The 26,559-nt window shown below is 42.2% G+C and overlaps 1 protein-coding gene across 1 annotated transcript in view; it reads left to right on the top strand.

Annotated features, from left to right (window-relative positions):
- Nucleotides 1-26,559, top strand: part of TTYH2 (tweety family member 2) — an 87,214-nt gene that overhangs the window by 8,869 nt on the left and 51,786 nt on the right. The window contains exons 2-3 of the mRNA XM_036758039.1: nucleotides 9,762-9,934; nucleotides 13,420-13,531. Of these exons, the coding sequence (XP_036613934.1) occupies nucleotides 9,762-9,934; nucleotides 13,420-13,531 (285 nt within the window). The remainder of the gene's footprint in view (nucleotides 1-9,761; nucleotides 9,935-13,419; nucleotides 13,532-26,559) is intronic.

Here is a 26,559-nt window from a genome sequence, read left to right as displayed (position 1 = left end):
AACAGTATCCTCCTTCAGAATTTCAAGGCTAAGGCAGCTAGGCGGCACAGTGGGTAGTAGAGCACTGGTCCTAGAGTCAGTAAGACCTGAGTTCTAATGTGAACTCAGACACTTGATGGCTGTGTGACCCTGGGCAAGTCACTTAACCCCAGTTGCCTCCAAAAAAGCACAGAATCCCAAGGCTACCCTTCTGACTTATTCTTATTTCACAAGCCAGCTATTTCTTTAGGACATGCAGGAAGAATTTTATCTGTCATGTTTGCTGGTTGACATTGTAATTCAAGAGGCAGAAACTTGAACCAAGTATATAATTGCTACCATCTACTGCCCCCATCCCAAGATCCAAGAAGGGGTGAGACGGAGCCAAAATTGAGACCTACTTGCTGACAGGCCGAAGGGCATTGGATTCTAGGTTTAGACCTAGAAGGATCGTGTAGTTCTACCCTCTCATGTTACAGAGGCCCAGGAAAGTTAAGTGACCTGTCCACAGTCACGACAGTGATAAGTGTCTGACAGCCAGAATTTGAAGCCAGGCCCTCCGACTCCACATCACCACTCTTCATGTTGTACCATGCTGCCCCATTACCTAGAGGGAGAAGTCATCTTCCTTGGGCCCCATGCCCAGCATAGCTGAGATCAGAAAACTGGAGTCATAATGGGGAAATGGCATTCATCCCCAGCATGAAGTTGGAGTCACTAGACTGTCACACTGAGCTCTGTCTGGAGCAGAGAAAGCAAGTCAGCTCTCCAGGAGCCAAAGGCCAGGGACACTTCCCTTCCCCTGAGTGATCCTTGCCCTTCTTACAGCCCCGTTTCTGCCCCACAGGGTCATTCCTGTATTGTGCATCTCTCCTTCTGCAGGCCCTCCCAAGAAGAACTTTGAGTGCCCCCCATCTTGGCCTCCATGCTCTTCACATGTCCCTGTGAAGAAAAGGAGCCCCCATCTTGCCCTGTGATCAGAGTGGTGCCTTGGTCACAGCTGGTTCTCCAGCAGTATTACCCTGATGCTGACCTGCTCTGAAGTGCCCCGTTGGAGGGAAATGTTTCCAAACCTGGATTTCTTTGTTTAAAAAAATCGAAAAAACTGTAAACAAACCAAAACCTTCCTAAAATTGGTGAATGGCAGGCTAAGGCTATATTTGTGGAGGTATGGGTTTTAGGGATTTGGGACGTGGTGTTGGATATGTGTGTGAAAGCAGTGTGGTGTAGTAGAGAGAGCCCTGGATTTGGTATAGTGGATAGAACGTTGGACTTGGAGCCAGGGAGACCAGAGTTCGAATTCTGCCGCAGATAGGGACTAGCTATTTGACCCTTGGAAAGTCGCTTGCTTTCTCTCAGCCTCAGTTTCCTCATCTGTACAATGGGGTTAATAACTAAAGCACAGTGCCAGTTGGCCCTGGAGTCCTGAGTTCAAATCTAACCTCAGACACTACTAGCTGTGTGACTCTGGGCAAGTCACTTAAAACCCTCCTCCCCCCACTGCCTCCAAAAAACCAAAACAGCAACAAAATAAGGATAGCTCTCACTTCCCAGGGTTGGTTTGAGAATCAAGTGAGATAAAATACATAAAGTGCTTTGCAAATTTCAAAGAACTATATAAATACTGGTTATGGTTAGTGAGGAGGATACAAGTTGCCATCTGTGGTTTGGGGTGGGTATATAAAGGAAGCCTAATGGGTGATGTACAGGGAGTCAGGACTTTGATTCTTAACCCCCCACCACCCTTCACTTGCTTAAACCTTAAGCCAATCACCTTATGTCTTTAAGTGTCAAGCTTTCTTCATCAATAAAAAAAATTCCGGAGTGTTCCAGATTATCTAATTTAGCTAAGGTTCTGTGGTTCTGTGACTCCCTGCCTTTAGGGCACTGGCAGTAAGTCATTCTATCTGGATAGCTGGAAGGGAGACAGTTAAATAGCTCTCTGCCAACCAGGGTGTGACAGCAGAAGAATAAAGCTCTTGGCTTCCACTTAGAGTGTGTGGCCCCCTTCCGCACCCCTCAAAATACATACACACAGACACATAAAAATATTCACATGCACACATAAACACCCCTCCCCTCCCCCCACACACGCACTCAAGCACACACACATCCACTCAGAGGACCTGCTGTGTTAATTATATACACGAAAATAGGTGACTGTTCCTGAGACGTGGGTGACGCTTTACAGGGACCTATGAGAAGATGGTTTGTCAAGTTAAATGCTTCTTTCCCATCCAGAGGCCTCCCCACCCATGCCAGTCTCTTCCCTTCCCATGCTGCTACATGTTCTCCCCAGTGAGAAGGGATTTTGAGGTGAAAAAATCCTAACAAAGGGCTTCGGAGTGTGTTTCCTGAGGGTGGATTGTGCTTTCTGTAACCTGCCTGTAGCCAGCTTCTCTGTTAGACTTGGGGACTTGGGAATGTGTGACATTAGGGCGTCCCATAGGTTGTTTATGTTAGAGGAACAATATAGGAGAAACCGAAGTAGCCCTGAAATCCCTCCCATCTCCATGAAATATAATTCAGTCCTCTGCCTCCCTAAAAGAACAAGAACTCATCTTCCCAGTGCCAAGGTGGCAGATTTGTTCTTACCACTTTAAGAGTCCCTTTTCTTTCCCGACCCGCCCTGTCAGCTCTTCTGTGGTTTCCCAAAGACCAGTGTTCACATCCCACCTTTTCCTCTAGCCAGACTGGCCAAATCATTTCCCCATACTGGGCTGGCTTTTCCATCTGTGTGCTAAGGGGGTTGGGCCAGAAGGCTAAAACACCTTCCAGCTCAGAGAAATCTAAGATTCTAGAGGTGTAGGAGCGGAGATTCATCCAGAGGGGGCTGCCTCTCTGTGAAGAATTAGGGGAGGGGGCAGAAGAGCCCTGACTCCATTACAAAGGGGGTCTCTGTGGGGGAAGCTTTTGTGCTTCTGGCCCTGGAGTGTTTGCCTCAGAGGAGGGACGCCTCTGCATAGGCTCAGAAGAGTCACATTGTGGTACCTGGGTTCCTAAGAGAGATGGAACATTAAATTTGGAGAAAGGGTTTGACTTTGTTTTTTCCTTCTCTGAAGCAAATGGAGCTGGGGTTGGACATGGACCATGGCCAGTTGTACCCTCTCTTGTCTGACCTCAAGCCAGGAGAGATCTACTGACAGTTATAGCTCTGATGGGCCAGCTGACTGTCCCCCATGCCTGGAATGCTCTGTCCCCTTAGCTCCTGCTATAACTTCCCTACCTTCCTTCAAGACTCAGCTCAAATCCTTCGTTCTTCAGGATGCCTTTCCCAGCCTCCCTACCTACTAATGCCGTGTCTTCACCTCACAGATTCGCTTCCAACTATGAGAGAGACAGACAGAGACAGACTGACAGAGAGAAAGGAGAAAGAGAGACAGAAAAAGGAGAGACACACACACACACACAGAGGGAGGGAGGGAGGGGGAGAGAGAGAGAGAGAGAGAATGAATATATAGATGTATCTATAGCTGTATCTTATATGACACCTAGTTATTTATAAGGCAGCAGGTAGTACAGTGGATAGAGCCCGAGAAGTCAAGAAGATTCATTTTCCTGAGTTCAAATCTGGCCTCTGACACTTACTTGCAGTGTGACCCTGGGCAAGTCACATAATCCTGTTCATTTCAGTTTCTTCATCTGTAAAATAAACAGGAGAAGGAAATGGCAAACCACTCTTAGTATCTTTGCCAAGAAAACTCCAAATGGAGTCATGAAGAGTCGGACCCTGAAATGACTGAACAGTAAAAATCATCTACATGTTGTCTCTCCCATTAGAATATATATTCCCTGAGGGCAGGGACCATGTATTTTGTCTTTCTTTGTATTCCTAGCACTTAGTACAATGCCTGGCACATAACCTTAGTAAATGTTTGTTAACTGACTGACCATCTCCAAGGGCCAAGATTACCAATCACTGCAAGTTTCATGGTGTATGTGGGTCTCATCTCACCTACACATTGAAGATGGCAGGAGGGATGTGAGTCTTCTGAATTTGTTTCGCCTTCCCCTCCCTCCAATGCCTAATTTTCTGCTTTGGGGAATATAATATCCATGTTGGAGTTGGGGGACTACTTCCTCTAGGTACCAGTCACATATTACTTTTGCCTCCAGGGTGCTATTAATGGCACCTCAACCTGCCCCTCTCCCCAGCACCATTTCCCTATTCCCTCTGATCCTTTACTTGTTTCTCTAACACTTTTCCTCCAGGAGACTCCAAAGGGATATCCCAGCGTTCTCTCTCATTCATCCTACCTGAAAATGGTCCTCACACTACCCTTTAGTCAGACCAGGATGTGAGTGAGGACAACCCCAGAGGATTGTCCTCCGGCTATTCTGCTAGAGTACTTACTGTTAAAGAGTTAAATCAACCTCCAAGTTGAGAATGAGGAGACAAGACCGTCTAGAGAGATATAATTTTTCCCCCTGATCCAAACTCATGATCCCCTGATTTAGAAGAAGGGATAGGGGTAGAGGGATTCTAGTGGCTTTCTTTGTTGTTGAGGATGCCTTGTGTGTGGGAGGAGGAGGAGTTTCTGATGGGATCCTACTGACCTTTTGAGCTTTTCAGAGACACCAAGTCATTTAGAGTAGAGAGAGGCTGACGTTTCTGTTATTTGTATTTTAGTTTTGATGTTTTTTTCCCCATAAATGTGCCCATCTTCCTTCCACCGTTAAACTGGGAGATCACTCAGAATAAGGAGAGTATCTGCTGGCTCTCTTTAGCTGTCCCCAACAATACAATTCCCAATGGGCAAAATATGCCCATGATAGAAATGCAGTATATACTATTGGCTTATTGGGCAGCATCCGATCTGCCTTTCCCCCTGTATACATTCTTCCTTGAAGCCGGACTAGCTCAGACCACAGAATGGAAGGCTGCAGGTGTTGTTGGACCAAGTAGTGTTGCTGGGCATATGGTGAGCCCCTGGGTCCAAGTGACCAATTGGAGACTAGCCCGATTCTGGCTGGCAGGTTCTTGAACTTGATGCCAGATGGTGTCCATCTGGTAGTATTGGGAATTGGAGGTGGCTGGAGGCAGTAGTGAGGAGGAGGACTTATTCACGGGTCCTCATCATGGTAACACCCTAGGTAGAGTATTTGGGTATTGAGCAGGCCAGAGGAAGTGACCTGTTGGCTGAGATAGCCAGGTCATGCCTTCTGTCCAGAAGGGCAAGAATTCATTTAACTGCTGATAAAATCTACTGTCCTTTCTTGGTGATTTCATTGGCATATAGGTTGCTGTGTCAGGGTTCCATGTACTGTAAGAGACGGGGATTAGGATAATAAAGAGCGAAGGAATGAGAACATTGTATACAGTAACAGCAGTATTGTTTTAAGAACAACAATGAGTGAATAAGTAATTTTGACTTATAAATATGCAAATCAAAAATAAAGGACATATGAAGAAAGGTGCTAGCTGGCACATAACTACTACCTACCATTGAAGATGGCAGCAGAGATGTGAATCTTCTGAGTTTGTTTATCCGTCCCCTCCCACCAATACCTAATTTTCTACTTTGGGGAATATAATATCCATGTTGGAGTTGGGGACTACTTCCTCTATGTACCAGTCACTTATAACTGATAAATAGAAATATGTATAGAATAATTTTACATGTATATATGTATACACACATACATACATATACATATATATATACACACACATACACAAACACACAAATATATACATGGAGAGAGGGGGGTTTAGAAGGAAGAAAAAAATTTATATGATAACTTTGTGTATTTGGAAAGAATAGCAAGCTGTACATGGTAGATTTGCCATTTCATGTATAATCATCTTTTATTGCATTGTTATAGAAATGTTTGTTTTGTTCTGTGAATTAAAAATGAAATAATTTTTTTAAGTTAGCATCATAATAGAATTTAGAATACTTAAAGCCTTATCCCTACTCTGCCGCTAATGAGCTGTGTGACTTGACTTTAAGCAAGTCATTATGGGGGAGATGGGGGGAACAGTGAGCCAAGAAGGTGGAACTCACCTGAGCTCTCACAAATTCCCCTCCAAACAACTCTAAAATAATGCTTCAAAATGAATTGGCAAAAACCAACACAGGGACAAGGTGAAACAATTTTCTAGTGCAATACAGTTTAGAAGGTCAGCAAGAAAGGTCTGTCTCACAGGGGTAAGACCCAGCAAGCCAGCAGCAGGCCTTGGTAGTCAACTGAATCAACTTCTGGAGTTCTCAGCCCATAGACTAAGTGGGTGAGACAGCTGGTCAGAAGGAGATTACAAGGAACTCCTTGCTGGCACTGGGAGTAGGACTCTACTGCATTAATTATGCATAGTTCCAGATTGCAGTTCCAGGATGAGGAAAAGTACTAGCAGGAGCAGGAACTTGGTCACAGGGCCAAAGCAGAAAAGAGTGCTCATGGTCACTCACAAACCAGAGCATAGGCCACACAGGAGAGCAGTGACCACAGCTCTCCTTAGATCATACTGCTTTGGAAGAACTGAAAATTTATAGATCCCACAGCTAGCTCTATGAACAGCAGCACAAAAACCCTGAAACTTGGGACAATGCCACCTCCACCCCAGGAGCAGAGCCCAACTTTAACATAAAGTTGAAAGTCAAGAAATAAGCTGGGAAAATGAGCAAACAACAACAAAGAACCTGCCCATATAAAAATTAACTATGGGGACAGAGAAGATCAAAACAAACTCAGAAGAAAACAACAGTGTCAAAACATCTATATACAAATCCTCAAAGAAAAATTTGAATTGATCTCAGGCCCAAAAAATGTTGCTTGGAGGGCTCAAAAAGGATTTTAAAAATCAAATAGGAGTGGTAGAGGAAAAATGGGGAAAAGAAATGAGAATGATGCAAGAAAATCATGAAAAAAAGTTAAGAGCATGGAGCACACACAAAAAATACTGAAGGAAATAACACCTTAAAAAATAGAATATGCCAAACAGAAAAAGAGGCATGAAAATTCAATGAAGAAAAGAATGCCTTGAAAAGTAGAATTGGCCAGGTGGGAAAAAAAAGTACAGAGGCTCACTGAAGAAATTAATTCCTTAAAAATTAGAATTGGGCAAACAGAAGCTAATGGCTCCATGGATTGATGCAAAGTGAAATGAGCAGATGTAACAACAGTGCTGCTAGCAGCTGCTGTGGGGGTGTAAGACCAATACCACCAGCACACAGGAGGGCTGCTAGCACAGGTTCTTTAATCTACTTTTCTAAGGAAAGCAACTTAAAGGGGTTTACTATCTCACTTTAGTCAAACGTACGTATATCATTCACTTAGTTCAGGGGAAAAAGTCAGCACCCTGAACTTCAGAGCAAATACAAACAGAAATTACAAATAGAAAATATAAACAGAGCAAATAACACAAATCAACAGACAGGCTTCTAGCTGTCTGACCAAAGCTATGCATACCTAGTTACCAGAGAGAGAAGCACCAACATCTGGGTTTTCAAACCTGGGAGGGGAGTGGGGGGGGGGGGGCCTCCTTAACAGCTACCCAGAGTCTCCACCTCTTGAGGTCTTCTCACCTCTCGTGACCTAATTAGCAAAATGGTCTGGACCTTTCTACAAACAAAGGCAAGACTCAGTCAAGGTCATTTGATTGCCTTAGTGCTGAGAAGCACTGCAAAACAAAAGACAACAAAAAGTTCCACTTTACTTGCCCTTTCAGTAGAAGCAGGAGAACAGTGTGCACAGTAAAAATAAGTGGCCAGTGACCAACTGTGAATTGTTTAGCAGCAATACAAAGATCCAAGACAACTCTGAAGGACTTATGATGAAAAATGCTATCCACCTCCAGAGAAAGAACTGATGGAGTCTGAATGTACATCAAAACATATATACTTTTTTCAACTTTATTTTTCTGTGATTTTTTTGTCTGTGTTTTCTTTTGCAACATGACTAATATTGAAATATATTTTGCATGAGTGCAAATGTATAACCTATATCAAATTGCTTGCCTTCTCAATGAGGAGTTTGGGGAGGGAAGAAAAGAATACGGACCTCAAAATTTTTTAAAATGAGTATTAAAAATTGTTTTTACATGTAGTTGGAGAAAAATAAAATATTAGAGTTGTTAATAAATAAAAATTTTTAAAAAGCAACTCAGTTCCTTTCTCTGGGCTTCCATTTCCTCCTCTATAAAATGCAGTTAGACTAGATGGTTTCTGCATCCCCAGTGCCTACCACGGTGTCAGGTCTGTACCAGTCACTCAATAAATGCTTATTGAATTACATGCTGTGATACTGCTCCAAGCCTCTCAGCTGGACCATGAGCCCCATGGGATCAAGGACTGCCTTCTGCTATTTCTGTGTCAAACCCCAGCCTAAGAGTTTTAGGTCATGGGACTTTTGACAGAGTGTGTCCTTTTAGATGACTGGATTCTGTGAGAGGGAAGTGACCCTCCCCACCTTATCCAATGATCACTCATGCAGGGGTCAGCTCATCCCCTACTTCCTCCATGAAACCTTCCCTGACTGTTCCAGCTCACACTGATTTTCCCATTCTCTGAACTCCTTTATCGCTTATTGTATCACACATAGAGTGACTAAGTATAGTGGCCTAAATGTTTCCTGTTTGTATCGGGCTTCCTCAGTTATAGACCATAAATTCCTAAGGGACAGAGACCATCATATCTGGTATTTTTTTTGTATCAACCTCAGCGTCTAGCACAATGCTCTGCACACAGTAGGTACTCAATAAATGCTTGTCAAATTCGTATTAACAGTTTGGTTTCCTACCTCTTTCTACTTCTCCCAAGGACAAAAGGGCCCCTGTGTTTCCTGGATACAGTGAGAGAGTATTTGGAAAGCACATAGCACAGTGCCTGGCACATGGTAGACTCTTAATAAATGCTTGCTCCCCTCCCCCTGGTGATGTGGCAGTTTTAACTCCAGTCCTGGTGGAAAGAGCTCTAGTTTGGGCATCAGAAGACCTGGGTTTGAGTTCTAGCTTTGACATTGGCTATGTATGTATCTTGTAAGTGCCTAGTTATTTGCATGTTGTCTCTCCCATTAGAAGGAGCTCTTTGAGGGTGTCAATATACTTTAACTGTCTTTTGTAAAAAGACCCACACCTGCCTTATTACCTACAGATTCTTCCCTTAAACCGTGCTTTATTTTCTTCATTCCTTAAATTCTCCTTAAAAATTTAGTATACAGTGTTAATGCAATGTTTGGTATACAGTGGTGTTAAACAAAACTAATGTCCTATTAAAGAATTTGATTCTTAAGGTACAAACGTTGGGACAAGGGCAAGGACTGTCTTTGCCTTTCTTTGTAACATTAGCACCTAGCACATTGACTGACTTTCTGTCACCATGCTCCGGGGGTTCTTAACATTTTTTGTTGTGGATCCCTCTGGCAGTCTGGTGAAACCTATGGACTGCTTCTCAGTCAGTCATTAAGCATTTATTAAGGGCCTACTATGTGCCAATTAGTAGTGCTAAGCAGTTGGAGCTACAAAGAAAGGCATTAGATGGTCCTTGCTTTCAAGGAGCTCACAGTCTAATGGAGGAGACAACACGTAAACAACCATGTACAAGCAAACTAATCAATGCAAATACAAAATATGTGTAATTACAAAGGAAATCACTTGAATTGAAATAGTTGTTAATAAGCTCATGGACCCCCACCCAGATTCTTCACCCCACCCAGAATCTTCTCTGAGCCTTGTTTTCTCCTGTAAAATGAACATAGCAATGCCCACATCACCTGCCTACCTGTGGGGCAAAGCCTTGATTCCCTGCTCTACAACATGTGTCATTGTTGTGACTCTCTTTCAGTCCCTGCTGTTACTGGGGCTTGTGGCCGGCATCTGCTTGGGCCTCAACTTGATCTTCATCACCGTCTACCTGATTTGTTTATGCTGCTGTAACCAAGATGAGGAGGTACAGTCCAAGCAGCCCAGATCCTCCTGCATCACCTGGACCTCTGTGGTAGCTGGACTCATCTGCTGGTGAGTTTCCTGGCCCAGAAGGGGAGAGGCCCCTGACGGCCCACAGGTCGTCTTGTGGTGTGGCGGTGGCATGGCCTTGGACAGGGCTCTTCTGTTAAATTTGGTTTTTGGTTTGGAGCCATCTGAATCGTGCAGTCATGACCAGGAGGAGCCTGATCCTGTGTTAGATGCCCTCCCCACCCAGTCCTCCTGCCAGGATCCCCTCATGACTGGGTTTATTGTTGTTTAGTTGTTGTTCAGTTGCGTCCGACTCTTCGTGACCCCATTTAGGGTTTTCTTAACAAATATACTGGAATGGTTTGCCATTTCTTTCTCCAGCTCTTTTTACAAATGAGGAAACTGAAGCAGAGTTAAGTGACTTCCCCAAGGTCACATGGCTAGTAAATGTCCAAGGCCAGATTTGAACTCAGGAAGAAGAGACTTCCTGCCACCTAGCTGCTTCATGACCGGCCTAGTTTAATATGAACACAGAAACATTTTTCCTTAAAAAACAAAACTGCAACTTCTTTACTATCAGATGATTAAAATCCTGAGCAAATGGATTACATAGATTGATTAGATGACTTTAGAAATCACACAACAAACATTTATTAAGTGCTTACCATGTGCCATTGGTGGCAGAGTGGATGGAGTACTGGGCCTGGAGTTAGGAAGATTCATTTTTGTGAGTTTGAATCTGGTCTTGGACACTTACTAGCTGGTGACCCTGGGCAAGTCACTTAATCTTGTTTGCCTCACTTTCTTTATCTGTCAGGTGAGCTAGAGAAGGAAATGGCAAACCACTCTAATATCTCTGCCAAGAAAACCCCAAATTGGGTCACAAAGAGTGACACACACCTGAACAACAGTGACAACAAGAAGAAGCTGACTTTAGTAATCAGGCAACAAACATTTATTAAATGCATACCTCGTGCCAGGTACAAGCTAGCCCCTGTCCTCGAGGAGCTTATGTTCTAATGGAAGAAGGTAGCCCACAAAAGGGAGCTGAAAAGTGGGTGGGGAGAGGGAAAGAAGCCCCAAGCTTGGTGTCCAGAAAGCAGGGGGGAGGGGAAGGAATGAAGGTTGGCCAGCCTGGACCCCTTCCAAAACTGAAGGCCCTAAGAGGAGCTCACCAATAGGAGAAGGAAGAATGGGGCTGACCCAGCAGAGGAATGTTGTGGGTTGAAAAAGCCACAAGTGGAGCAGGTGAATGTTCCAGGGTGAGGAGGGAAGTTTCAGGGTGAGACTGCAGCTGAGGAGTAGTGTTAAAATTGAGAAATTCAATAAAGGACAAAGTCCAGAAAGTCAGCTGGGAGTAGAGTGAAGATTGGCTTTCTTTAATCAAGAAAGATGGGTCATTCCACAGCTGGCTTGGGTTTTGTCACCCATAAGCAAAAACCACCAGCAAAGGCTCCCTAAATAATCAGTCCGCCACTATGCTCAACTTATTATGCACTGGGCAGCTATCCCAGAGTTAGGTGCTTTTCTGATCTCTGCCCCTATACATTCCCTTTTCTTTCTTCTGAATGCTGTTCTTGGACAGCAGGATCAGGACAAAGCGGGATTGTAGCCCAGAATCAATTCCGTCTTCAGAGTGGATCAATACCTTTTAATGCATTAGTTCTTTCAAGATGCTTTGGATGAAAGGGCAGAAATTTGAGATTTTAATGCTGAATACCCTGCCTTTCCAGTCCTTTTCACTATTGGAGTAAGAAGCTCCTCTGCACCTATGCCTTCTGTGAGTTTTTCTTTGTGGGTCAGTTAGCTTCTACAGAGGTTTTTTCCAAAGGGTTAATGTGGTACCTCACGTTTACAAATAATAGGGAATGGGATCACCTTTCATAATTTTTAATTCCTTTTAAGAACATCTGCTGCCCTTAAACATTAATATCAGTAAATGTTATCCTCTAACAATAATAATAGTAACCAGCACTGATAATGATGGGGTGCTCGGGCCCCAGCCCTAAGATCATGTTTCTGGAAGCCTCCCAGTTTCTCAGTTCACCACTTGACCAAGAGAAGGTTTGAGTGTGTGAATTCATTCCAGGCAACTCTGCCTTGGCATTCTCAGGGACCTAGCACCCATAACCGCTTCAATATTATGCATTAAGTTTTCCAAATATTATCTCAAACACATAGACGTTTTCATTTCCTTCTTTTGCATAGGCCTTTTAAAATAAATAAGCTTTCATTAGGGATTTCCCTAAGCAGCCGCACTAATTTCTTTTCATGCCTCCCTCATTGGGACTATCCTCGATTAGAATGTCACCGTTTCACCTTTTAAGATTCCCATACCTTCCATCCCATATTTCCTACTGATCAAAATTTTGATACATTTCAGAGCTGAACCAGACTTTAAAGGTTGGTTCCCAATGCAGTAACCCTCCCTACAACATCCCTGGGAGGTACAAACAATATCTCATTTGAGCCTCACAACACCTCTGGGAGGTAGGTGCTGTGATTATCCTCATTTTACAAATGAGGAAACTGAGATAAAATAAAAATTAAGTGACTTGATCAGGGTTACATATAGCAAGTGTCTTGAAGTGAGATTTGAACTCGGGTCTTTCTGATTCCAAGTCCAACACTCTTATTAACTGTGCCATCTAGTTGCCCTTTAGTGCAAGTCTCAAGAAAGTGACTTGGCATAGCCAAAAGGATGTTGGACTAGGAGTCACATGACCTGGGTTTCACTCCCAACTCCACGACTTGAAGGGACCTTTGAGATAATTATAGTCCAGTCTTAGCATTTTACATATTAGGAAACAGAGCCGGAGAGGGAGAGTGATTTGTCCCACAATTCCATAAGGTTTAGAGAGGATGTGAAATCTGTTTTCAGATATTTGAAGGCTGCCGCCTGAAAGAGAGATTAGACTTAATTCTACTTGGACCCAGAGGGCAGAACTGGAAACAGTGAATGGAAGCTTGAAGTATGCTTCAGCCCAGTGTGGGGAAGACCGTTCTACCAGAACTTGTCCAACAATGGTGCTGGCTTATGAAAGGGCAAATTCTTCATCGCTCAGGGTGTTCAAGCAATGGCTGGCTGTCCTTCCAGGGATGTTGGGTGGAGGGTTTATGCATTGGGAGTCAACCTTTAAAGTCTCTTTCAGCTCTGAAATGTATCCAAATACGAGATGGGAGGTATGGGAATCTTAAAAGATAAAATATTCTAATTAGGATAATCCCGATGAGGGAGGCATGAAAAGAAATTAGTGTGTCTGCTTAGAGAAATCCCTAGTGAACTCCTGTTTATTTTAAAAGACCTATGCAAAAGAAGGAAATGAAAATGTCTAATATAGAAAGTTTACTGGGGTGAGAAATAATTGCTGGCACATACGTTTGTGCTTCCCTTCTCCTGGCTAGCCATTCAAACCTGGTCAAAACCTTCACCATTTTGGGGACCTAGTAGAGGGGCTAGGCTCTTTAGCGAACACCACAATCAGGTTCTCTTCTCTCCCCTCTCAGTCCTATTACCTCTAACTTTTTTTTGTTGTTCTAATCCATAGCGCCGCAGTGGGAGTTGGTTTCTATGGAAACAGCGAGACCAATGATGGGGTATACCAATTGATCTATTCCTTGGATAATGCCAACCACACCTTCTCAGGGATTGATGAACTGGTAAGGATATTGGGATGGGCATTACCGCTGTTGTGCTGTCATGAGGACAGTGAAGGCAAAACAGATCCTAGACTTAGTTTGCCAAGGTCTGTTTTGGGTTCCCTACGTAGAGGTGTGTACTGTGTGGCTTTTTCAATTTTTGCTTGAGTTTCCCCTTCCGTGAGCATGGGGTGAAGGCCTATCATCAGGTCCAACAAAGAAGACAGAACAAGAGTGATAAGGAAACAGTTTAGTTGGGTAGAATCTATGGGGTAGAAAAGGCCCCAGATAGTGCCTAAAGAAGAATCTAATTGTGCTTATTTTCAGAAGTGCCTGAGGCCATCCCTTTAGGACTGTCTTTATGGGCCTTTGTGGGCGACTCACATTACTTTCTAAACTCTTTTTTTCTTTTCCTTCAAGTGTTAGACCTTGAAACTATGAAGAGAGCCAAGAAATTCTGGTTCTCTTACCTAAAAAAGTGTCATCTTACTCAGTTTAGGACGCTAAAAGGGTTGTTAAAGAATATACATGTGAGCAGGATGTTTATATAACACTTATGGTAGGGGTTTTTAACCAGGGGTTCATGAAGTTTATATGTGTATGTAGGTGTATAAATGTAAACATGTGTATGTATGTGTGTACATGTACATGTGTGTAAATATGTATATACACATATGTAACTATTTCAATATAACTAGTATCCTTTGCAATCCTACCTATTTTATTTTCTTCTTTTAAAAACATGATTCTGAGAAGGGGTCCATAGTCTTCATCAGATTGCCAAAGGAATCCATAACATAAAAAAAGGTTAAGAATCCCTGATTTAGGATTTTCTGAGTGTATTCTTAAGTCAAGGGCCCAGGGTGACTGAGCTGAGCAGTAGGCTTCTCTTAAAAAAAAAAACCATAGATTTTCTTGTTATCTTTTGTTTTTACATTGCCTACTTTCCTCTGTATATCTCTCTTCTCCCTCTCCTAGAGAACAGTCTTTTATAACAAAAACTTTTCTTTAAGAGGAAAAAGGAGGGGAGGGGGGATTCAACAAATCTGAGCAACATAGAAAAAAATGACGTGCCATGTGTTGCAAAGGAAGAGAGGGAGATGTCTTCACATTTCTTCTTTATAATTTTGCAACATTCAGTTTCATTTGTTTTGTGGTGGTGGTTCTTTGTAAGTTGTTTTCTTGACTGCTTATTTCACTTTGCATCAGTTTGTGTAAGTCTTTCCAAACTTGTCGATATTCATCATGTTTCTTACAACATAGTTATAATAATGTTATGTTCATGAACCACAATTTATTTAGCTCCCCCAGTCAGTTCTTCTATAGGGGATAGATTCCCAGCAGTGGAATTTCTGGTGAAAGGGTATGGACATTGAGTCACTTTATTTGCATAATACAATATCAAATCATTTTCTGGAGTGTTTGTGCCAATTCATGACTCTGCCCACAGTGCAACGATAGGCTTGCCTTTCCATTGACTATTCCCAGCTTTTGTCATCTTTGCCAGTTCTCTGGGTATGGGGTTAAACATCTGAGTTGTCGTCACTGTTGTCATACAACTCTTATGTGTGATTTGGAGTTTTTTCGTATGACTGTTAGTAGGTTGTAATTATTTTGAAATTTGTTCATATCATTTGACCGCTTATCTTTTAGCAAATGGCTTTTGGACTTCTGTGTATTATATAAAATGGATGTGAAACCCTTATCACAGTTGTTTGATAGAAATATTTTTCCCAGTTGATCTCTTCCTCCTCTTATCCTAGATGTTAGTTTTGCTTGTGCAAAAGCATTTCCATTTTATTTAATCAAAATTGTCCATTTTACCTTATATAACTGCTACCATCCCTTGTTTGAGTAAAAATTCTTCCCCTCTGCATCCATAGCTATGAAAAATACATGGTCTATTTCTCTGCTAATTTTAATGATATGATCTTTAATATTCAGTCACATATCTATTTTGAATTTATTGTGTAATATGGTGTAAGAAATTCATCTAAGCCTAATTTCCACCAGACAAGCAGTAGGCTCTTAGGAAATAGAGGAGAGGCCAGATTTTGTTAAATATTGACCCTGAGCATAGAGGTAATGCTTCATCTCCAAGTTTCAGGATTCAGAAGGCGTCCCCAAATAGCTCTGAGGTTTCTGTTCTCCCAGATGTAGCAACTTATCCCATGTTGTGGGATTGAGGAGAGAAGGATACGGGAAGAAAGGGGAGTGGTTTGAGCTGAAGAGAAATGGAACCATTGGACATCTACCCTCCATAAGATTCCTGCAGGTTTGATCTCATTGTGACCGATAACCAATGTAATGGCAAACTCTGAGCCCCAAAAGATTCAGAAGCTCTGGATAATGGTTAATGGCCTCCTTATTCAAATCTGTTCACTTCCAAGAGGCCTCTGTTGTGACCAGAGAATTGAGACTGCGCCCTTGAGCTCACTGTAACAGAGTTTGACCTATATTTATTTGTATGTTCTCCTACCCCTCCTCCTGTAAGCTGTTCATAGGATATAATCCCTTGGTCTCTCAGAAAGAGCTCATCTTAAAGAGGCAGCTGTTCTTTTTCCAAATTCATAGTATCCCAGATTTAGAACTGGAGGGGACCTTAGAGGCCATCGAGTTAAAGCCCCTCATTTTACAGATGAAGAAACCGAGGCTGAGAGAGGAGGTAGATAGCAAACATTATTTTCCCCATTCCACAGACGACAAATCTGAGGCTTGATTTGCCCACCTCTAGATCCACCACCCAACCAGAGGACCAGGATCAGGTGGCCACCTCTGCAGAAATCTGTTTCCCTGGGACAGAGAGATAGATGTTAAACCAACAGAAGAATGAGATTGAAAAGAACAGATCCAATGTCTGGGGAAGGAGAATTCTCATGTGTTGATTCCATATCCATTCCAACTTCCGCTGATACCTACTGCCAAACCCTGGAGATATTTAGGGTTGCTGTCCCAGTGTCTAGAAAGGATTGGGTGTAGGTCACATGGATGAAGGGGTGAAGGGAGGTGTGTTTGTGATGCAAGATTGGAGAAATTTGAGAAAGGGCACAATTAGCAGTGGTGGCAGAAGCCACCAAGGTGGGAGGAGCTGAGAAGGGTGTCACCAAAGTTCAGGGTGGTAGTAATAATTTACATTTCTATAGCACTTTAGGGCTTATAAAGCGCTTTACACTATTTTTTTTATATTTGTCCTCTCACAACAATTCTGAGGTAGATAGCAAGCATTATTTTCCCCATTTTACAGATGGGAAATTTGAGGCTGAAAAGTAAATATAGTTTGAGTGTCCCAAGGTCATGTAGCCAGTAAGTGGGACAGCCAGGATTCCAACCCAGATCTCCTGACTCCAAATTATGTGATCTTCCCACTGTATCTTGGCTGCCTCCAGAAGCAATCATGACAGCTGAATTTTATATATCTCAAGATCTGGAGTGAGCATGAATTTCCTGGACAGCTCTACCTGTACTTCCCCCATACCAGCTGCCTTGCACTGAAGGAATGCCATGGGAATTCTTCTATTGGCATTTTGAATGCTGTCCAGAAGCTTGAAGAGCTAGCTCTAGTCTCCCTCCCCCCAACCCTCATTGGTGGTGCTGAGAGCCATTGGTCTAACCATTCTAGAAAGCAATTAGAAAGCACAAAAGTTACTGAACTGTGCATGCCCTTTGACTCAGTAATACCAATCCCAGGTCTATATTCTAGGGAGTATTCTTGTAAATGCTTAACGGCCTACCCTCCTGAAAAAAAAAAAAAGAAACATATGCCTGCCATGTATTTTTAAATTTCATCTGACTTATTCACATATTCTCCATCACTTTTTAAAGTGTAAAACAATCAACAAAACAAACCAAAGCCTGATTTGCAGCATTTGCTGATTTCAGAGATGTAAGTGCTCGCACTGGAAATCTAACAATGGGCCCTTGTGAGCAGTTGCAGGCCAGCATCTGCACACCCCTGCCTGTGCCTCAGAGAAATCAAAGAAAAGGAAAAAGGTCCTATATGTGCACATATATTTATAGCAGCTTTTTTTGTGATGACAAGAAATGGAAACAAAAGGAGTTACCCATCAATTGGGGAACAACTGAACAAATTATGATAGACATTGGAATGTAATGGGATATTGTTGTTCTGTAAGAAATTAAGGAAAAGTCAGTTTCAAAGGGATGTGGAAAGACCTGTATGAACTGATGCACATTACTATTTAACATTTGTGAAGGAACCGAGGCTCAAAAAGAGGAAGCCCTAGCCCTGCTGGGAAACCCCAACGTTATGAACTTGCATGCCTAGACATATGACTAGCATGCGGAGAATGTGCTATGTCTCCTTCTGCATTGTGGAGTGGGGGATGAGAGGGATTCCCTCATTCCCCATGATAGGAAAAGATGAAATATCCTTTTTATCTCCATCTTATAGCCTACCTTGGGAAATGGATGTTCTGGCCCTTTGGGATTTACGAGTAAGATCCAGACATATAAAGGGGTGATGCAGGGGAAATCTATGGAGAGAAGGTCATAAAACAAAACTCTCTACCTCATAGGACCCTTTGCCCAGTCGCCCTTGTATAACTCCAGAGTCTTGGGATATTTCTCCTCAGTTTCCTATAGTCTACTAAATCCTCAAAGAATAGGACATGTGTTTGCCCTATAACTGTTCCATCTCCCTCTATCCCAACTGAATGTATTACCACTGAGAAGAACCTTTTGTCTATAAGCTACTACTGTGTCCTTGCTTTCATCTCTTATTCTCATTTTCTTTCTCTCTCTCTCTTAATCTCTCTCTCTCCTGGAGGCAGACAGCGTTAAAGGGTTAAGTGACTTGCCTGGGGTCACACCGCTAGTAAGTGTCTAAAGCCAAATTTGAACTCAGGTCCTCCTGATTCCAGGGCCAGTGGCTTATCTACTGTGCCACCTAGCTATCTCTCATCCCTTATTCTCAAACTGGAGACTGGGGGCTTTGAGTAATAACTAGTAATGTGGAGCAGGAAGGGAAAACCCCACCTAGTACCTTTGTTTGTGGAAATTTGCTAGAATGGAGGGGAAACTTTACACCATACCGGAGGACACTTTGGGATTCCCAGGATATGGTGGCAAAAATCCAAGATGGAGCCTCCTGTGTCATATTTTTCAGCTTCTGGGTATGTATCCCAAGAATAAGTTTGTTGGGCATTTGAGTAAGATAGGCAGAGAAGGGGCTGAGATTGGGAATGGGACTGTGGAGATGGTTCCAGCTCAGGGCTTAGAACATGTGATCCTACTCCGGGTATTGGGTGGGAGGAAGAGTATTTAATACGCACTTAATTCATCCACTTCCCTGTTTGTTCCCTTCAAGGCAGGAAGGAACACACATTTATTAAATATCTACCATGTTCTAGGCCCTGTGCTAAGCACTTTACAAATATTATCTCATTTGACCCTCACAATAACCCTGGGAGGTATATGCTATCCTGTTTCATAGATGAGGCAGTTGAGGGAGACTGCAGTAATGAAGTGTGAGACCAAATTTGAACTCAAGTCTTCTTGACTCCAGGCCTGACGCTATCTGCCGTGCCACCACCTGCCTCTAGCCACGAAATGAGGAAAACCTACGAATGCCTCTAAACGTTGATGACCTTCCTGGTTTCTTCACAAATCTCAATATGAATTAATTCTAATTCTTTCTGGTTTTTTTGTTTCTTTGTTTGTTTTAGTAACAGCCAACCCCAACTTTGGGAGAAATCATTGCAGTGGGAGTGGGTTCCAGTTCAAATCTTGGCTCTGTGACCATAAATAAGGCTGAACCTCTGTTTCTTCATCTCTAAAGCAGGGACAGTGATAGCACCTACCTCTTGGAGTCGTTGTGAAGATGGAGAGATAATGCGTGAAACTCACTTTGCAAACCTTAGCTTTAAAAATGTGGCTAATATTATTAATAATTCGTTGAGAGAGAGGATGTGGGGAAGAGGGAATTCCTGTATGTAGGAATGATCAAGCCAGACTGAGTCCTTGGCTCTCTGCTCCATCAATACCACCAAGGTAGTTTTCTTATTAACAGCAGTCCTGTGCCTAAGAGGGGATGCTGCGCAGACAACACAGCAGATCCTTGTCCCAGTCTTTGTACCCACGATCCTATTTCTCAGTCCAGTGACCTTTAGCTTCCTTTGCTTGCTGACCTCATAGTGACTCAGCTACTTGGCAGGCCTGGAGTCTTCTAGCATGCTTTGATGACTGGGAGAGCCTAGGGTGAGAAAGTGGCCATAATCTGTCTCTAGTGTCTCTGCCTCCGCTGTGTAGGAGGCAGGTGAACTCACTCATTGTGTGCATCTCTCTGACTGATAATGAATGGGCTCTATGGGAGCAGGTGAGGAAGTGCAGGTGAACCCTGAGACAGCTTTGGTGGAGCAACAAAACTGGATGGGTGCTTCCTTTGTGTCCTCTATAGAAAAGCAGCGTTGTGTGTAATGGAAAGCATTAGCCTGGAAGAAGTCAGGAAATGTAGGTTTTAGTTCTGTCTTTGCCTCTAGCTGTGTGTATGTGCTTGTGTGTATGCGCTGTCTGACTCTTTGTGACCTCATTTGGGGTTTTCTTGGAAAAGATACTGGAGTGATTTGCCATTTCCTTCTCCAACTCATTTTACAGATGAGGAAACTGAGGCAAACAGGGTTAAGTGACTTGCCCGAGGTCTCTCAGCTATTGAGTGTCTAAGGTCTGATTTGAACTCAGCAAGATGAGTCTCCCTGACTCCAATCCCAGTGCTCTAACATCTGCACCACCTAGCTGCCCCATTGAGCTTTGTGACTTTGGGAAAAATCAGTTCACTTCAGTACCTACTTCCCCAGCTTTTTGTGACCTGGAATATACATGTGAACTAAATAATAACTAATAATCAATTTTAGATGACAATAGATAGCATATAGTACTTGAGATTTTCAAAGTGCTTTGACATATATTGTCTCATTTGAGCCTCTCAAACCTCTGAGATATGTACTGTTATTTTTCTCATTAAGGAAACTGAGACTTAGCAGTGTTAAGTGACTTATCCAGGGTCACACAGCTAGTATCTGAAGCAGGATTCAATCTCAGTCCGACTCCAGGGTCAGCATTCTAACCACTCCCTATACCCTGTTATCTCTCTATTCTGTGCCTTCTGTGGGTGAGTAGCTTCTCTCCAAGCCTCGGTTTCCTCATCTGTTAAAGGAAAGAGATTGACTTGCCTGGCTTCTTTTGTGTCTTAGCTAAAATTCCTGTAAGACACGTTTCTCAGGCATCCTGAATGCTAGTGCATTTCTTCTGGGATTGTCTCCAGTTTATCATATGTATGCATTTGTTTGCACATAGTTGTTTGCATATCATCTCTCTTGATTAGAGTGTGAGCTTCTTGCAGACACAAATTTTTTTGCTTTTTCTTGTATCCTTAATGGTTAGCATAGTGCTTGGCACATAGTAAGTGCTTAATAAATGCATCAATACATTGGCCATATCTGAAATCATATGCATCATTCTGTACCCATAGTTCCCGAGCTCTGTACCAGAAGAAAGGAGGGATATTTCACTGTCAACCCTCTGAAGTCCTAAGTCGTCACTGTTGTCAGAGTGCTGATGCCTTTCAGAATTGTTTTAAATTACATTATTGCAGCATAAACAGTTCTGGTTTTGTCACACATGATATTATTTGCAGGAGTTTTTCTTACCAGTTTGTGCTATAGACCTCATTGACTCAGAAAACCACAAATTAGCATTATCTATGTTGCATTGTTTTTCTTTTTAAAAACTTATTTGGCTAAACATTTCCCAATTACATTTTAATCTGGTTCTTGCTGACCATGTGTTCAATAACTCTGGTGTAGTTTTAGGCCTGTCCATTCCTCACTGATGCCACACTGCCAACCCACCATCTTCTCTAGTAGCTCATTTCTCTGATGACTTCCATCACACCATTTCTCAAGGACAATTCTTCATTAGTTGCTATTAGGTTTATTAAGTGGAAAATTGTAGCATATTTATGATTGCAGATTGGCAAGTTACAGTCGTTGGTGAAGGTTTTTCTGTGTTTTTTACAAATGCATTTATAAGCTACTAAACTATGAGGAGTAGCATACAACAGAACTGAGCACAGATATCAAAAGACCTGGGCTTGGTATTGGGTGAGTCTATGAATCTGGTATCTCTTAGTTTCCTCAATCAATAAGCATTTATTAAGCCCTTACACTCTGCTAATCACTGGGGATCCAAAAATCAAAATGAAATAGTCTTTGCCCTCAAGTAACTTATAATTTAACAGGGAAAACAGCTTGTACACATACTAATAAATACAGAGCATTTATTAGTCAATACAGAAGGTGTTCAAAGTGAGTACAAGATAATTTGTGAAGGGAGGGCACTAACAACTAGGAGGAATCGGGAAAGATTTTAGGTAGGAGCTGAGAGTTAAGGTGAGTTTTGAAGGGATACATGAATTCCAAGAAGAGGAGACAGTGCATTCCATGCATGAGACAGAGCCAGTGCAAAGCCCCAGAGACCAAGATGGAGCGCCATATTTGAGGAATAGCGAGTTGACTGGCTCGTTGGCACCATAGTGCATAGAGCCGGCAGCCTAGAGTCAGGAAGACTCATCTCCTTGAGTTCGTATATAGCCTCAGACACTAGCTGTGTGACTCTGGACAATCAATTTAACCCTGTTTGCCTCCGTTTCCTCATGTAAAATGACCCAAATGGGGTCACAAAGAGTGAAACATGACCGAAAAACAACTAAACAACACCAAAATAGGCCATTATGACTGGACTTTAAAGTGCATGAAGGGTAGTGATGTAAAAAAAGACTTGGGAGTGTTGGTAGGCAAGGGGGATGGCCTAGACAAACCCTGAGGTGTGGAGGGATTGGAGGCTGTGGTAAAAATGAAAATAAGTTTAGGAAAAGATAAAATGATAAAAGGATATCAGAGTTCTTAATCTTAGAAGTGAAACACTTATGGACAGTGGCAAGATAAGGGTGTGACCACACCTTTGTGTAGCTGAGTGAAGGTAGTAGGAATTGAGGAGATTGAGAGATTAGGGTATTTGAGAGAGTCTGAACGCATAGGTTGGGATTCCTCACTATGAGGACAAAGTTGGAATAGAGAGGGAGACCATGAGCGAGGCACTGAACTCGTTGAGAAAGGCTGGAGATGATCCTGGGAAGCAGTGGAGAAAAGCCACTAGACTCTGGGTTGGATGATAAATTTGGATAGGGTACAACTTGTAATATAAAGGATGGCCAAGGACACAGTGTCATCTGAGTCTCAAAGAGGGCCAGAAAGTGAAAAGAGGATTAGGAGAAAAGATAGAAAATGTAAGTTAATTAGTTACAGGCTGGGGTGGGCCATAGAACCTAGCATAGGGAGCATCTGTGGGAGTAGGTTCATAGGATGCGACAAAGGGCAACAAGGTTTGGAGAGGCAGGGTTTAGCTCTTTGGCAGTAACACAGTGTTTGGGGAAAATAAGGGCTGGGAATTTGTTAGCCATTAGGGAATGAGCCGAGACAAAGTATCAGGGAATGAATAGGATGTTCAAGGCCTGGCAAAGCCTCTGGGTCTGGCTCTTCCCAGTTTGTGTAAGGGAGGAAAAACCCTGAGAAGAAAAGATACTATTAGCATTATGATAAAATGAGTAAAGTTATTAGGTTTTCTTCTCAGTATCTGCCACAATGTCAAACAGATAACAGAATTATTTGTTTTCAAAACAGAAGCTAAGGGAATTTTTAATCTCCCAAACTCATTAGATACAGCTTTTGGTATACGGAGCTTAACTAGTTTGGGGGCATCCAAACTGGGCCCTTATGGGCAAAATGAGGCCTGCTTGACTACTGTTGAACCTGCTTAATATATTTATCAGAAAAATCTAATGATCTGCAGACCCCCTGGAGGTTCCAGAGACTCTTCAAGGAGATCCATGAGTTTGAAATTGTTTTCATATTAATACTAAGACATTATTTGTCTATTGAAATACTCTCTTTTCCAGCTACATATCTGTGGGAGGCCAGATTTTCTTCATAAACTTAAACTAAAGCAATATTGCAATATATTGATTACAGAAACAGAGATAGGAATCCAAATGTCTTTTGTTAATCCAGATACTAAAGAAATCTGCAAAAAATATGCATTAAATGATATAATATTATTATATTATTTAATATATCATGATATTATATATTATATAATATTTAAAATATGTAAAACAATGCTATTCTTTTCATTAATTTTACACACAAAGGTGCCTGGCTTCATTAGTAAACAAAAGAGTATCCAAAGGAGGGCAACCAGGATGGGGAAGGGTCTTAAGTACATGCCATATGGGAATTATTTGAAGGAACTGGGGCTATTCAGCTTGGAGGAGATTCAGGAGAAACATGAGAGCTTCAAATATTTGAAGGCCTAGCATGTGGAGGAGAGATTAGATTTATTCTGTTTGGCCTCAGACCGCAGAAACTAAAAATATTGGGTGGGAATCGCTTTAGTTATCAAGAAAAATTAGAACTGTCCTGAAATGGAATGGGCAAGAGATGGTAGGTTTGCTTTTTGGTGGGGTGAGGGGGGGCCCCCCCGGAGGCAATTGAAATTAAGTGACTTGCCCAGGGTGACACATCCGAGTAAGTGTCTGAGGTCATATTTGAAGTGAGGTCCTCCTGACTCCAGGGCTGGTTCTCTATCTGCTCTACCTGCCTGGGAGGTTTCCCTTCCCTGGACGCTTCAAGCAGAGGCTCGATAATCACTGGTTGGGTGTGTTAAAGTGGGAAATCTTTCTGTGCCAGCATTTAACTTGGTCTGGCTGCTGTTCCCTTCCAGCTCTCCAATTCTGTGATTCTGTGAAATCTCACCACGGATGGGACTCTGCTAGTTGTGTGACTGTGGACAAGTCATGTAGTTTCTCTGAGTCTCACAGTCAGATTTCTGAATTGCAGATGGGTTGTGATCTGTTTGATGTAAAGAGACTTCCTCTACTGAAACCACAAATGGAAAATTGTTGCATTGTCATAGTTCGGACCCACTGAAGCCACTGGGATCTAACCATCTGTTCCCTGCTACAACTATATAAGTGCTGCCTCCATTTGTAGTGTACTTTGGTCAGTAATTATAACTGAAGTTAAATTTAATTAATTAAATTCATGGGGCCTACATACAGGTAGGTTTCTGATTATGTGGCCCAATAAAAAAAAAATTCAGATGCCACACTCAGACCTAATTTCAAAATTTTCCTCAGATACTTATTAGACGTGATCATGAGCAAATCATTTAACTTATCGGCCTCATTTTTCTTATCTAAAATGGAAATATTTGATAGTACCTTATGGGGTATGTGAGGATCAGCTTTACATACAGCACTTTGCAAATCTTAAAAACGCTATACAGGATGTCCCAAAAGACTTATTGCAAATTTTAATCTATCAAAAGCTTGAGAAAGATTTTTAAGCTTACACAGCACTAAGACTTTTAGGACACTCTGAATAAATCTAAGCTATTGTTACTATTACTAATCTGGTTTTCTAAACAGTTGTCATTATTAGCAGTTTTTGCTTCTAAAGATTTTTTTTCACCTTCATCAATTTCTGAAAGTTACAGAGCTGTCTGGATTGAGACACACTTTTCTCTATTCGGCTGTGCCTTTATTTCTTCATTTCAAAATCCGAACTCCTTCCTTTGACATGCATTAGAAGGTGAAGAAGTCTAAAGCTGCTGAAAAGAGAGAAGCCAGATGCTCTGCTGGGTGAATGCCTGGCTACCATTCTGCTGCAGAGAGGTGTTTGGCAGAATCCCAGACTGCTTTCCTAGACTGAAGAACCTTGTGTCTTCTGCATTGAAAAGTGCCTTGCTAACACCGTGTCCTTAATGTGCCACTCATTTGGTAATCAAGGACAGTGGCAGCACTGTCATCACTTATAGTTTCTGCCTTTGCCTAAATGGATGTTGCCGCCAGTCATAAGGACAGGAACATAGCCACCAGCCTTCAAATTAGAAGTGATGGAGAGGAAGCCTGTGAGCTAAAAGGGACAGACCCCTCCTCTTATGTGAATCTTTGTGCTCTTTAGAGACAGAGATGAATCTTGCTTTTAGACTTTGGAGTTCAGTTCTGCTCACCTTTAGTCTATAGAGCAGTTTTAATGGTCTGATCTGATTAGATGTTAGAATATGGGGTTAAGCTAATTAACTAATCTTGAACATTAGATTAATCATTATAAAAACAATTTGAGAACTGGAGTCCATCCCCACCCTACTCCTAGCAAAGGAAAACAAAAACAAAACTGGGGGACTTGGGGGGACAGCATTTCTGAGGCACCATTTAATTACTGTACCCAAATGTGTTTGAGATTTTCGCCCTTCATGTGTTAGAAACCATGAAGAGGTTTTGAGTCTTTACTGTAACACATGATTTGACTGAATGTAAAATGAATACCTATGGCTATGGATAATAGAATTTTCTGACACTAAAAATATGTGTATTTACTTTTTATTGTATTTTTATTATTATTATTTTTTTAATTTTAATTTCTCTTTATTCTAATCAGTCATGATCACGTCTAATATCCCAGTCAGCCCTCTCATCTGTCACCCCACTCCCCTCCCATCCCCCTTTCCCTTCTTTTCTTGTAGGGAAAGATAAATTTCTATGCCCCATTGCCTTGTATCTTATTTCCTAGTTGCATGCAAAAAAACTTTTTTTGTTGTTGTTGTTTTTGAACGTCTGTTTTTAAAACTTTGAGTTCCAAATTCTCTCCCGTCTTCCCTCCCTGCCCACCCTCCCTAAGAAGGCAAGCAATTCAGCATAGGCCACATGCGTATCATTATGTAAAACCCTTCCACAATACTCACGTTGTGAAAGATTAACTATGTTTTGCTCCTTCCTAACCTATCCCCCTTTATTGAATTTTCTCCCTTGACCCTGTCCCTTTTCGAAAGTGTTTGTTTTTGATTACCTCCTCCCCCAATCTGCCCTCCCTTCTATCATCCCCCCTTTTTTATCTTCCTCTTTCTTTCCTGTGGGGTAAGATACCCAATTGAGTGTGTATGGTATTCCCTCCTCAGGTCAAATCCAATGAGGGCAA

This window comes from Trichosurus vulpecula, chromosome 4 (assembly GCF_011100635.1).
Source record: "Trichosurus vulpecula isolate mTriVul1 chromosome 4, mTriVul1.pri, whole genome shotgun sequence".
In the NCBI taxonomy this organism is placed as follows: Eukaryota; Metazoa; Chordata; class Mammalia; order Diprotodontia; family Phalangeridae; genus Trichosurus; species Trichosurus vulpecula.
Note: the sequence above shows the minus strand (reverse complement) of the source record. Positions and strands in the feature narration are given on the sequence as shown.